The sequence below is a fragment of the Arachis ipaensis genome, chromosome B10 (genome assembly GCF_059453495.1).
Source record: "Arachis ipaensis isolate K30076 ecotype BB chromosome B10, ASM5945349v1, whole genome shotgun sequence".
Taxonomy (NCBI): domain Eukaryota; kingdom Viridiplantae; phylum Streptophyta; class Magnoliopsida; order Fabales; family Fabaceae; genus Arachis; species Arachis ipaensis.
Genome location: NC_142435.1, coordinates 19,775,521 through 19,790,991, shown reverse-complemented (window position 1 = coordinate 19,790,991; position 15,471 = coordinate 19,775,521). Strand labels below are relative to the sequence as shown.

At 30.4% G+C, this 15,471-nt stretch overlaps 1 protein-coding gene across 1 annotated transcript; it reads left to right on the top strand.

The window, feature by feature from the left end:
* The first annotated feature begins 307 nt into the window (after positions 1-307).
* Positions 308-4,660, top strand: LOC107622576 (uncharacterized). Its single transcript, XM_021113086.2, has 4 exons — positions 308-398; positions 1,468-2,001; positions 2,813-3,592; positions 4,427-4,660. The coding sequence occupies exons 1-4, from the start codon at positions 308-310 to the stop codon at positions 4,534-4,536; spliced, it is 1,515 nt and encodes a 504-aa protein (XP_020968745.1). The 3' UTR covers positions 4,537-4,660.
* Positions 4,661-15,471: the final 10,811 nt, after the last annotated feature.

Here is a 15,471-nt window from a genome sequence, read left to right as displayed (position 1 = left end):
CTTTTTAAGGTACCTTAGAAGCCTCTTTAGCTTATGCAGTTGAGACGAAAGAAATCAAAGAATATATATAAGTTGGAAAACACTCCACGCAACATAGTGACTGACCCTCAATGTTAATACATTATAATCATTTTGACTCTTGGCTTTCCACTTTGGCAAAGAAAAATTCTTATTTTTTGTTCTTTTTGGTTTTCCTTTGTTAGTTGACTTGGTTCGCATGTTCTATATAACGGTTTGGAATTGCATACCAAATTATCCACACTCTTCATCTTCACTAAAGTCTCTGCTCCTTTGTTTCATTTGAGTGATGACTAACTCAAAAGCCTGTTTTTCTTTTGTTCTTATTTTTGCATTCTTCGTCTCTTCTCATCATGTCTTAGCTCGTGAATTTCCCAATGGTGAGTCTTCTCTTTGCTGCTTTCATTCAAATGTATACTTTTGTTAAAAGGTATTATTTTAAATAATTTGATTATAAATAGAAGCTATTTACTTTTGAATTGTAACATATTCAGTAAATGGTTAAATAAGTTTTGGAGTCCTATACAACTGTTTTTTTTTAAATGAATTTTCATCTTATATACAAATCATCTTAGAATGAATTAAGTACTTATTCTTTAATCCATAAGTATGAAGCTAATTTGTATGCGGCGGATAATAATAGTAAGGACTAGTTTCTTTCTTTTTTCTTTTTTTTTTTTAATTAAAATCACATAAAATTATACAAGGGCTAAAGCCATAAACCATAAACCATTTAGTTTTGATCTAGTGGTAAGTTTATTGGAATCCTTAATCAACTTATGAGGGTTCAAATGCCATATTGAACATGGAGAACTAGATTAAATATTAAAATTAGAGGTCTAAAAATTTAAAAGCTCAATTGAAATTCAATTGAAAATGAACTAGATGTAATAAAATATTTTTTATATTATTTTTACAAGAACTAACAATTTATTTAACACATTAGCTAAACATATAATAAACACTACAAACAAAATTTTCATACCCGATATCAATAATTTACAAAATGTTGAAAATCTTACATAAACTAAACTAGACACATTATCTTAAAATTGTTTTTTGTTAAAGAATCCAGTCATGAAGTTGATTTTATCATATAATTAAACATACATAAAATTAATAATTTTTGTACTTGATCATTGAAAACATTTTAATTTCACATTTATTCAATATAAAAAATGTTATATGTACATAAAAAATCAACCAATAAATTAGTTATTATATATTTTGTATATTTTTATATATGATGCTTCAAGTATTTTTAATGTATATTTTACATGTATTTTATACGAATAGTTAATTACTGATTAATGTTTAATGTATTTGGAGGAAGTATGATTGGTTTACAATACTCAATTCCAAAAAAAAATTCATCTTTGACTTTCTAATTATTATTTTGAAGTTTTTGATGTTTAATTTAAAATTTTAAAGATTATACATAATTTCTAGCAGATAATGTGGAAGTTGATGACTTAAAAGGTTCAACAAACAACAACATTCTATGGACTATTCCATTAACACCAACTAAAACTGAAGAGGATCATTATTCTAGAAACCCTCATCAGGGTAATGATCCTGTTCTTCCTATGTTATTCTTTAGAAGAAACAAAAATAAGAAACCACCAGAGACTAGTACACATACTCCACCAAAACCACAACCAGAACAACACATTCATAACCCGAATACCCATCCACATCCATATTATCCAAATGATCCACCCACACATCCATATTATCCAAATGATCCACCCACTAATTTTCAACGACCAAATCCATTAACGGGTGTTATACCTCTTTTGGACCCATTAATACGTGGTCAAAATGGAGAAGATCCAGAATCAGAGAAAGTTGATCCAGAATCAAAGAAGATTCCTCCACCAGATGATGGAGAAGAAGACTCGATGGATAATATTGCTCATCATTCGATTGGTTACAATCCCTATAGCAGTAATCAATACCAATCCTCAGGTTTTGAAAAAATTGGTAAGGAAGGCACACTACTTTATGAAAACTTTTTTTTTTCACTTTTAACATTTTAGTTAACTAATCAAACAAGTAGTAGTTACAACTAGTTAATACTGAAACAATTAGGTAAACAATAAGAGATGCAAACAAAAACAACGTGAACAACATATCATATTTCAGATTCATTAACAAAGATTATATCTAATTAATTTAAAATTTAAATTTTAAAATTAAAATTAATATTTTTTTAACTTATTATTTACATTATTCTCCTGTACTTTTTTATATTTAAATCTTACGTAAATTAGTAGTCTCATAAATTTTCTACACATGAGAACCTTCTAACTATATAAATGAAAATATAGAACCAGAGAATCATATATAACAATATAATTATTAATCAGACCAGTGTGATGTAGTGGTAGATTTTACAAAATAATAAAAAAAAAAAAACTATTGGTAACTAAACCTTAAGTAATAATACTGTAAACAAAATTTCCATACCCATATTTGTAATTTATTATATGTTGAAAATACATTATCTTAAAAATGTTTTCTAGTTAATGAATCAAAAGACGAAGTTGATTTTATCATAATTAATCGCATAATGTTTATATCTAATAATTAAGAACATTTTAATTTTCACATCTAATACAATATGATATATATAATTAATAATTCTCCATTGCAAAAAAACAATTCCATCTTAGACTTTCTTGTTTTGCAGGAGAGAAGGGTTGTTCCTTTTTTTTTTTTTTTAAAAATGTTTACTTTAAAATCTTAATTAAGGATTTTACTAATGGTGACAATTTTGCTCTTTATCTTTCAGGAAAGAGATTTTCAGCATATAATATGGAAGAGGTTGATGAGTTAAAAGGTTCAAACAACAACCTTGAATGGACTATTCCATTAAAACCAACTAAAATTGAAAAGGATCATTATACTAATCCTTCAATTGGAAACTATCATAGGGATTCTTATCAGAGTAACACTCCTATTCTTCCTATGTTACTCTTTAGAAAAAGACGACCAGAGAGTGAACCACATCCTGATCCACCTCATGGTCCGAATCATGATCCAAATACTGGTTCACATGGTCCACATCATGATCCACCTCATGGTCCACATCATGATCCACCTCATGGTCCAAATTCTGGTCCATATCATGGTCCAAATTCTGGTCCATATCATGATCCAAATACTGGTCGATATAATCCATATAATGGTCCAGATTATTATGGAGACGGATCAGGGATGGATTATCCGAGTGATCCATCTATTATATGGCAATATTGGAACACGATTAAGAATTGGGGTAGGAAAATTAAGGATTGGTATTATTCAAATCCAAATAATCCACAAGAAGAGAGTCCTCCAGTTGATGAAGATGAGCCGTCATCAGATCGTCCTCATTCTTCAATTGGTTACAATCCTTATAGGAGTTACCAATATTATGTTCCGTCTGCACTACCCCAAACTCAAAGCAACAATTACTACACTCTTCCCTTTAGCTACAATCCAAATCACTACTTACAATGGAATCATCTCTTAAAAGGTGGTTACTCTGCTAATTTTGCTGCCTATCAACCCTCACCGTTTCAACATATTGGTAAGGCACAATACTTCTCTAAACATTAATTCTATATATTTTCTTCCCCTAGCTTAATTACCTATATACATTGTTTACATAAGATAGGTTTAAATTTAATTATTTTGTCGGTTCCTATAGTTTTATCGAATTTTTAATTAGGTATCTATATTTTCTTTTCTTTTCAATTTAGCTCCTTATACCATATTAGATTTTGTAACTAAATCCCTACCGTGACAAAACGTTGAAATTAACAGAATATTCTATTAAATTATATAGAATATTCAGTCAAGTATTAGACATATTCATTTTACTTAACGGAATATTCTGTTAATTTCAAGTTTTTATCATGGTAGGAATTTAATTACAAAATCTAATATGGTATAGGAACTCAATCGAAAAAAAAAAGTATAACAACCTAATTAAAAATTCAATGAAACTCTAAAGAATACAGAATAATTAAATTCATAATGTAAAATAACTTAGAGGATTGCCCAAAATAGTATCTTGGCCGTATGTTTGGCTATTGTGACGGTTACCAAAAAAAAGTTTTAAAACTTTGATTTTTTTTTTTTAATTATTTGACCACTAAAATAATTATGTTAGGTGTATACTAAGATCAGACATTAATATAAAATAATAAAATATATGTCAGAATACAAAATATATATTAAAATAAATTAAATAGTACATATATTTATACACAACTATATAATGACTAATTTTAATAACTGATTTTGATGTATAAATAACATTTTTGCCTCTCAAATAAATAGTTATCTTAACAATCTCATAAGTTTTCTAATATGATAAAATTAAAGTCTTCTAATAACTATGGTACAAATAAAAATGCAGAAGCAGAGAACTACAAAGATGGAAATGTAGTCTGGAATCACAAAATGAAGAGCCCTTCAGAAATTGGCTGGAGCACAAATTATGGAGATAACAAGGAACCAATGAACTAATTTCGACTCTGAGTCACCTATGCCAAATACATAAATAGAATATATTATGGTAGTGCTGTGTCATACTACTTATCCTAAACATACTAAATAATACTTTACGCAACATTGGTCTTTAGCTATCATGTGCCATATGTTGCAAAGCTGGGTTTGTTGTTAGTGTTTTATATGAAATATGTATTGTTAATGATTTTACAAAGGGAGTTTTGTATTTTCGTAGAACTTTTTTCACTTGTTTGTTAATAATATAATTAAAAAATATTTTACTATAATCTTTATATTTTCACAAGTTAGTATGAAGTCATAAAAATTATAGCAAGAAGTGGATGATTATAAAAGTATAAATAATAGAGTATGAAATAATCATGTATGGTTGTATAGTATATCTATTATATATTATTTTATAATTAAAATATATTAGATGTTATTTTTTTATTGTAATTAAAATTATTTTTTTATAAATTAGAATGTTTTTTTTTTTTTCTTTCTCTATTTCTCTTATTTTTTTACCTACTCTATTTTTCTTATATATCATTGTCAATGATTAATTACAAATTGGACAATCAAAATATACAACATTATATTCTTTAATTGTAATTAAAAAATTAAAATTGAAATATTAAAATTAAAATATAGTTATATTGTATTACTAATTTAACAATCAAAATATATCACATGACACTCTCTCATTAAAATTAAAATAAAATATTTTCTTCTAAAATTAATAAATTCTCTTCTTCTATCCTCTTATTTACCTCTCCGTCCTTCCATTATATATATAATTTATAATTTACATTTTATATTACTAATTTGACAAATCAAAATATGTGATAAAATATTCTTTGATTATAATTAAAATAAAATATTTTTTTCTAAAATTAACAAACTATCTCTCTCTTTCTTCCTTATTTCTCTCTCTTTTTTTCTCATTTTTTATTTCTCTCTACATTTTTGTTCTACAAAAAATAAAATTAATAAAATAATATAATTCAAATAAATTCATAAAATTATAAAAATATATTAAATTTATAATTAAACATAATTAAATATAATTAAAAAATAATCCTGTAATATTATTTACATAAAAATATATTGTTGTTGTTGTATGCATATTTTTTTAATTTTAAATTTTTATCACTTATTTTTTTAATATATATTTTCACATCTCTTCTTTCAAATATTTATTACATATAATTTGGAGAATACTAATATTGTGATTAATAATTAATTAATTTAGAATCAAGATTCAATTATTTAAAAAAAATTAATTTTCAGTTAATTTATAACTATCAATATAAATTTTGATACTAAAATCTAATTATATTTTTATATATACATAAAGAAAAAAAATATTATTTGTAAATAACAAGCTTTAAAATTAATTATTTTTATTTGTGCAACAGACTTAACATCTAATTAAATGTAAAAATATACACATTAAATTCTTTTAAGTTTTAGATAATCAATATTAAAGTTAATTATTAGTAAAAAATTAAACTCTTTCACATGAAAATAATAGGGTTAAGTTCGATTTTGGTCCCCAACGTAGAGGCCGAAAATTGGAATCGTCCCCAACTTTTTTTTTTTGCTACAAAATGGTCCCCAAAGTTTTAGTTTGTTTTAAAATCGTCCCTCGGATGAAAATACCCCTCCCTCCCTCCCTCCCCTCTTCTTTCCCTTCTTTCCCAAAAATATGCAAAAGCACCAGCAGAAGCACCTCCCTCCCCTCTTCTTCCCCTTCTTTCCCAAAATTATGCAGAAGCACCAGCATAAGCACAAGTAGAAACAGAACCAAAAGCAACAACAATTAATCAAACAGAAACAGAAGCAGGACAACAACAACAATAAATCACCAATAAATCAACAATGGAATCAAGTAGAAATAGAAGAAGAATAACAATAACAATGAAACAATATAATCAATCAGAATCAACCAGAAACAACAATAATAAAAAATCAACAAATATAATAGAAGCAGAATGAAAGAAGAAGAAGAAGAATGATGGAAGCAGAAGCAGAGAAGAGCAACGGTGGCGGCGGCGGCAACAGCGAAGACCCTTCCCCCTCTTCTTCTCGAACCCCCTCCGCCCTTCTCCCTTCGCATAACCCCTTCCCTCTTTTTCCTTTACTTTACACATAAAACCCCTCCCATCTTTTTCCTCAACACCCCTCCCTCCCCCTTCTTCCCTTTCCTCCCCTCCCCCCGTTTCTTTTCGCATACCCCCTTTCTTTCTCTCTCCCGATCCAAAAATATTCCAAATTCAAGCCAAATTCAGTAACAACAATATTTCACAAAAAATTCAGTTCACAGAAGAAGAAGCGGCGGGCGGTAAGGGCGAGGAGGAAGAAGAAGAAGAAGAAGAAGAAGAAGCTGGTGGTGGTGCTGTGCAATGCAGCAGGCAGTAGGGCGGCAGCGCGGTGGTGGTGCGGTGCGGTGCGGCAGGCGGCAGGGCAACAGTGCGGCAGGGCGGCGGTCCCCCTTCTCTCCCCCTCCTCCCCCTCCTCCCCCCTTCTTTTCTCACGCCCCCCTTTCTCTCTCTCCTCACCCCCCCGCTTCTGTTATCTCTTTCTTTCTTTTTTTATTTATTTTATATTTATTTTATTTTATAATTTTTTATTGAGGGGTAATTTAGTAATAAAAAATTAAAATTGGTAAAAAGGACGATTTTAAAACAAACTGAAACTTTGGAGACCATTTTGTAGCAAAAAAAAAAGTTGGGGACGATTCTGATTTTTGGCCTCTACGTTGGGGACTAAAATCGAACTTAACCCAAAATAATAATTAAAAAATTTACTATTTAATTTTTTATCTATGAAGACTAATGCGAGCCAAATGTCCATTCAAAAATTTCTCAAAAAGAATCTCGTTGTAAATATAGTTTTAAACCAACAAATGACCAGTATCAGAATTTAGTTTGTTGTCACAAATTCAAATCAACAAAACCGGGAGTTTTAAAATCCGGGTCGTCTCACAAAAAAATTGCAGTGAGGTGTGCGTATCATTGGCTATGAGAAAAAGGAGTTTTAAAAATAATTGACAAGAAATTTGGTACGAATTTTGCAATCCACAACTTTCCGGCAAGTGCATCAGGTCGTACCAAGTAATAAACTCAGGTGAGTGAGTATCGATTCCACGAGAATTAATGGATTAAGCAAACAATAGTCAATTGATTATTCTAGTCAGACAATCAAAATTTAGGGTTTCAATAGTATAAAAACAGAGAATTAAATAAAAGCAAATTAAAATTGGTTAAGAAAATGATATGATAAAGATAGTTAAGGTGTCAGAGATATTTAAATTTTTGGATTAATATTTAATATTAACTACTTTGATCATGTAAAGATTATGTTTATGGCAAACCTCAAGTGATTAAATTTCTATTCCTAGGCAATCCAATCTCCTCTAATATAACTGACCGTCAATTTCTTGATCACTCAATTATATATTTATATTAGAGGGTTAAGTTCAAATTCCGATTTATAAGCCACACAACCCTAAGAATCCCAGAGAAAAATGTAGTTATATGTCACGTACCACATTAAGTCCAAATAATTAGGAATTGTGAGAAATTGGTTTCAAATTGTAATCTAATAATATAATTTTTCCAAGACTCAAATAGAATTTAAGTAGAATTAAAGTTATTTTTCAATATTCACTAATCCGTAGGATGAAGAACGAAACCAATTCTTAAACAATAATCAAAGCATTAATCAAGAGTAGAAGAACAATGGAGGATTAGTTGCGCATAGTGCAGAAAATTTCAAATCCTACTCTAATATAAAACCTAAAATTAATGAGGAGTATAAGATGGAAGAGATGGAGAGTAAGTGCCTCTTTGGGGAGGAAGGAAATCCCCTTTTTATAGTAAAACCTCTAAGACTAAACTTAGAATTAAAATTCAAACTAAATCAAAACAAAATCAAATCAAATCAAACCTTTTCTTAATGATTCTTTGACTAATTAATGATCTTTCTTGTAATTTAAGTTTGGTGTCTTCAAATCTTCTTTAATTACGAAGATTTCTCGGATCCGGGTCTATTGTAGGCGTTTGGCGCCACTTTGGTGGCATTTGACGTCTCTTTTTACGCAATTATGTACTTCCTTGCTGCTTGTCGAGTGGCCTTTAGTGCCAGGAGTCCCGAGAAGAATTACTGCTGGACGTGGTTTGGCGCTATACGCCAATGTCGCGGCGTTTAGCGCCGTAAGCGCCGTGATGCTAGAGAAAAATATAGATTATTATATATTGTTGGAAAGCTCTAGAAGTTGGCTTTCTAATGCCACTGAAACTGCGTCAAGTGGAACTCTATAGCTCAAGTTATGCTTGTTGGAGTGTGAAGAGGTCAGGGTTAATAGCATCCATGAATTCTCTTTGCACTTGTCTTTAATTCTTGGTTCCTCGCTCCTTGTTCTTTTGCTTTTCTTTTCCTAATATTTTTCTACAAGAATCATGAAACCAAGAAAATCAAATTACTAATAGAAAAGTTTAAAAAATTATATAATTATTAAGCAAAAGTCACACTTTTCTATAAAAAAATGCTAATGAAAAGTACTTAAGATGCTCATGCATCAAAATTAAATGACAAGAAAATAAAGAGCAAACAAGTAGTTTAAATGCTAAAAGACATCTTGAAAATGATTGAGAGTCAAGATTTTCTATCTAAGTTATTGACCACAAACATGGTAATTAAGAAGAGTTAATCCCACTTCGTCATTTCCAAACATTGGAAGAAAGTCAAATAGGCATAATTGATCTTAATCTACAAACCCTAGCCAACTCACTAATTATTAGACTTAGTGAAAGACTAGCGTAAGTGAAAACAAAATCAACTAAGAATTCTAAATTACCAATCAATATTGGATATCAATGACTCAAGGTCACCTAAGTCTTCAATTCCAAGTTTAGAATGCAAAATTCTACTCTAAAACTAAAAAATGTATTTTAGCAAACACTTGAAAGGCATAAAAGTATAAATGGTAAATTATAAGAATTAATAAAAATCTATAACTACCAAATTTAAGAAAATAATAATAGCAACTCAAAGAAGTAATAATAAACATGAAAACATGAAATTGTATTAAAGAAAAATTAGAATTCAAACAAGTATTCATAAACTAAAATTGACAAAAATAAAGAAACAAATAAATAAAAATAAACAAATTAAGATACTATAATAAGAAATTGTAAAGAAAACTACACTAAAACAAGAATTAAAACCTAAATATAAAAAGAGACTAAACTAAAATTTCTAAAATCCTAGAGAAAAGTTTCTTTTTCTATGAATTAACTTAAAACATGGATCTACACTACTATGACTACTTCGTTGATCTCCCTTGAGTCATGTCTCTAGCTATATGCATCGGAAATGAGTTGGATTAAGCCAAAATTGGGTCTGAAATCACGATCCAAGTGTTTACTTAAGTAAATCATGTGCTGCTATTCGTGCGTACGCATCTGTCATGCGTACACACAAATCCAAGGAGATGTGTACGCATCTGTCATGGTATGTACAATTAGACAGATTTCTAAAACTTTATTTCTTCATAATTCTTCTACTTTTGCATGCATTTTTTCCATTTCTTCGAACTATTCTTGTCTTCTAAACCTTAAATCACTTAAACAAACATATCAATACATCGAATGGGATAAATGTAAATTAAATTTAACAATTTTAAAGCATACAGAACATATTTTTTACAATTAAGTACAATTAGGAGAAATTCACAAAATTATACATTTTCTATAAATAAATGTATGATAAATTAATAAATTTTACTCTTTTCAACCCAAAATTTATTATACAATATGGATTTATCAGAGACTGGTCTTTTTAGTCGATAGAGACTTTGATCCCTTACGACTTTTTTGTAAAAGTAGTTTGATTTTATTAAAATATTTTTTGTCATAATATATAATATCATGACAAAATCGACATAATTTTAAAAGATTTATATTTTCATAATGTTATTACGGATAAAAAATACTAGTATGATACTAAACGTTCAATTGTTCCATATATATATATTTTTTTTCATTTAATTCACATAATTTAAAATTTTAAATTATAACATTTTTAATTTAAATAGGTATCATTTAAATTAATAATTTAATTTATTTGATAAAAATAATTGTAATCATATTATTGTACTCATACGATTAATTATGTTTATTCAATTCAAAAGAAATTAACTATTTAAAATTAATAATTTTAAATTAAAAGATCGATATACTAATATTATTTTTAAATTAAAAAATTATATATAAAAACACTCTTTCAATAGATTAGGCGCTTAATTCTCGACTAACTAAATCAACGATTTGAATCGTTTAACAATATAATAAATTAATTACATGCTTTTACATAGAGACAATGGACAACTTTAAAAATATTGTATTAAAATGCACAGGTTATGTAAAGGTGGATCTTAGACTCATTTTAAAATTTAGTAAAATTTTTAAAATATATAACATTAAACTCAAGATGGAAGCTAAAGTAAATAAGATATAAATATCATAATATTTATTGTATTATTGAAATATTTAACTTGTTAAATATCAAATTAATTTGAGAGAGTAAATTAAGTTAATTTGTTTGAAATTAAATAAATATAATTAATCACATGAGTATAATAATATGGTTTCGTTTATTTTTATTATATTAAATTAAATTAAATTATTAATTTAAATTATATCTATTTAAATTAAAAATTTTATAATTTAAAGTTTTAAATTATGTAAATTAATTAAAAAAATAAAAATATATCAATACGATCTAAATTGTATGAAAATAAGAACAAATTTGTTATACGAGTGGACGAACTTGCTTCAATTTTTTTTAAAAAAAATATATTTTAAAAATTAAAGATAAAATTATTTATTTTAAAAAATAACTATTTTTTTTAGTTTATTTTAGAAAATTTTCCGCATACAAAAAACTACGCGAAATGAATACACGTTTTTATTAAGTATTGATCCTACAATTTTCAGCAAATACTTTGTGTGAATATTTGTTTCATTATATCCATAGGTATGTGCATATGGATTAGAAGAAGGACCTTTTAATTTTTAAATATATGTAAGTATTATAATAATATTTTCATAAATTATGCATACAAGTTTTATAATGATATTTTTACAGGGTGCTTGATTCCAAAAAAATAATCTCAAAATAATTCAAATTTTTGAATGAGGACTATGATTTGTTTGAATCTGAATTATAATTGTTTACAATATTTTGTCAGTATTAGTTTGGGTTAGCCACTTAACTCATCTTAATCGTTACACTGTAATTTGATGATCGACCCGCATTCATGATTTGCTGAAACTGGTGATGAAGTAAACTTAATTTATAACATGAACTCAATATACTATTTTATATTCATTAATTACTGGTAGCTTCCCCCATTAAGTTTGAGCTATTTTATACAAAAACTGGTTGATCAAAGAGAGATGATATTTTTATTTTTTATTTTTTTTTGGTTTAACTTCAAGGTTCAGTGCTAGTTTGCTGAGGTCAACGCTGTTTTTGGAGCTTAAGCGGCATCATGGAGATCATCTAGTACTAAGAGAGACTCATGAGAATGAGGTTCTTTTGGAGCTGCATGGAGCGAGTGACTTCATGGTGCTTCATGGGACAGTTCCTCATTTGTGCAATTCTGGTGCTTGACGTGATGCTGAAGGTTTATTATTATTATTATTATTATTATTATTATTATTATTATTATTATTATTATTATTATTATTATTATTATTATTATTTATTTAACCATTTTTTATTTAATAGTCAATATAAGATTAATTTTATAAGTGAAACAAAGAACCAATCTCGACAGGTGGAAGCAAAACTTCGGGTATGCGGCTACGAAAACTGGCATATTGTTAACCTGGCAAGAGTGGCAGGAGGACTTGTGCTGGCTTGGAAGGACAGCATCAGTGTTCAAATTATTAGTAGTGGAGAATTTTTTGTGGCAGCCGAAATTAAGGAAGTCGGAAGCAGTGAGGTATGGGCGTTCATTGGTGTCCATTTGAGTTGTTCAGAACAAATTCGATCCTTACAGTTTGAGGAGCTTATAACAATGAGCCAACACATGGAAGGAAAAGTGGTAATAGCAGGCGATTTTAATGCTATAACAAGCCAAACAGAAAAGGAGGGTGGAGGCCAAAAATCAGCAAGCACCATTGCAACATTCACTAATTTTATTGACAGTAACGAATTGGTGGATATTGGAATGGTGGGGCACCCTTTCACGTGGACAAATCGAAGACAAGGAGAGGATTTGGTGAAGGAGAGGCTTGACCGCTATTTAGTTGGGATGGAATGGAAGTTGAAGTTTCCGAATGCAGTGGTGCACAGGCTCACAGAGTCAGGCTCGGATCATGCTTCAATTTTGATGGAAACCGAACCTCAATCCTGGCATAGTAAAAGGCGGTTTAAATACCAGGAACGTTGGTGTGGAGAAGAGGATGTCAAGAGAATTGTCAGTGAAGTGTGGAGAATGGAAGTTGTAGGCTCGGCTATGTTCTCCTTGGCCCAAAAGTTGAAAGTTTGTAGACATAGACTAGTTCAATGGCAGAAAACTCACAAAGCAAACTCTCAGAAAGAAATTGAGGACCTTCAAGCTAAACTAGAGGAGTTGCGGGTGGCTGGAATCAATGGGGGAGAGGAGGTTACCAGTTTGGAAGAGAAGTTGGAGCTGGCATATTTGAAAGAAGAGAGCTATTGGCGAGAAAAATCTAGAATCAAGTGGCTAAAAGAAGGAGATCAGAACACTAGATTCTTTTACCAGAAATTTCAATCAAGGATGCGAAGGAACAGAATTTGGAGATTAGTGGGGAGGGACAATGAGATTGCATCGAAACCGGAGGATATTGCAAAGGTAGCTGAGGACTACTTTTGCGATATTTTTACTTCTTCTTGTTCGGCTGATCCGAATCCATACTTAGAGGATTTGGAGTCTAAGGTTACAGCTTCCATGAACCGTAGGCTCCAAAGGCCAGTAACTATGGACGAGGTCAAAAGAGCTACATTTAGTGTTCATGCTCAGAGTGCTCCTGGTGATGATGTGTTTACAGCTAAGTTTTTTCACTTTTTCTGGGATATAGTTGGAGGTGACGTTTTTAAGGCAGTGAGAAGTTTCTTTCACAGTGGCAGAATTTTAAAAAGCTTCAATCATACTCAAATTTGTTTGATTCTAAAGGTGCCAGATGTCAGTGACATGACTCAGGTACGACCGATCAGTTTGTCTTCAGTTATGTATAAAATTATTTCTAAAGTTATGGTGCACCGATTACAAGGTATTATTCATAAAATTATAAGTCGAAATCAGAGTGCGCTTCTCAAAGGAAGACTCATTTCAGATAATATTCTAATTGCCCACGAATGTATGCACTATTTGAAAAATAAGAGAAGTGGGGCAGAGCATGAGATGGCTATTAAACTAGACATGAGCAAGGCTTATGATAGGGTTGAATGGCATTTTTTATGGTATATTATGGATAAGCTGGGGTTTGATGCTAAATGGATTAACTGGACTAAGGAATTGGTAACGACTGTTTCTTACTCTGTTGTTGTGGAAGGTCAACCATTTGGCTATTTTAGGCCAAATAGGGGCATCCGACAGGGTGACCCCCTATCTCCATATCTCTTTCTTTTTTGTGCAGAAGGACTTTCCTTCTTGCTACACAAGGCAGAGCAAAACAGATTAATTCAAGGAGTTCAAGTTAATCGGAGATGCCAAACAATTAATCACCTTTTGTTTGCTGATGATTCAATCCTTTTTTGCAAGAGCGCACCTAATACAAGCCAAAGCATTCTAGAATTGCTAGAGACCTATGAGGGTTTTAGTGGGCAAAAAGTCAATTTGAATAAGTCGGCTATCTTTTTCAGTCACAACACTCCTCAGAACACAAGACTAGCAGTTGCTCAGACACTAAATATTGAACATATCGGAGCACAAGACAAATACTTGGGACTGCCCTCTATAGTTCAAAAATCAAAGAAAGCAACCTTTGGAGCTATCAAGGATAAAGTTCAGAAGAGGATTATGGGTTGAAAAAGAAGTATATTGTCATCAGGTGGCAGGCACACGCTATTGAGAGCGGTGGGGGAGGCGATTCCTATTTATACACTCTCTTGTTTCAAGCTCCCGGACACGCTGTTGACTGAGATTCATAGCATGCTCTCGCAATTTTGGTGGGGTCAAAAAGGCGCAGAACGAAGAATGGTTTGGATTAAATGGGACACAATGACGAGACCAAAGAAAGATGGAGGGCTGGGGATCAAGGATCTAAGGGTGCAAAATTTGGCTTTATTGGGCAAGCAATGTTAGCGTCTAATGAAATACCATAATTCTACTATATCAAGAATGCTCAAAGCTAAATATTTCAGATATACAGATTTCCTACATGCAGAGATAGGAAGCGTACCGTCGTGGGGTTGGAGAAGTGTTCTTGAAGGGCGCAAGGTGATCGAGAAAGGCTTGTTATGGAAAATAGGCTCTGGCACTAATGTTCGCATCTTCCATGACCCCTGGCTCCCACCACCAGTGCCCCTTAATGTCCCTCAAAATGCACTCACAATCCCGCCAAATATGCAAGTGTATTACGTTAGTGCGTTACTAAATCCTGATAGAAGTTGGAATAAAAATTTGATTGAGTCGATTTTTTCAGTTGATATATGCAATAAAAATTTTTCAATCAAACCAACAGAGGAGGAGGATGAAGTTAATTGGTGCTGGACAAAATCTGGTATATATGAAGTTGGGTCAGGATACAAAATTGCTTATGGATTCTTTCATTCTCCTACTTCATTGAGGTCCCAGAACATACACAACAGAGTCTGGAATAGCATTTGGGAGTTGAAATTACCACATAAAATTAAGATTTTTCTATGGAAAAGTTTTCATGAAAAGCTTCCGGTGTTGCAACAAGTTCACAGCCG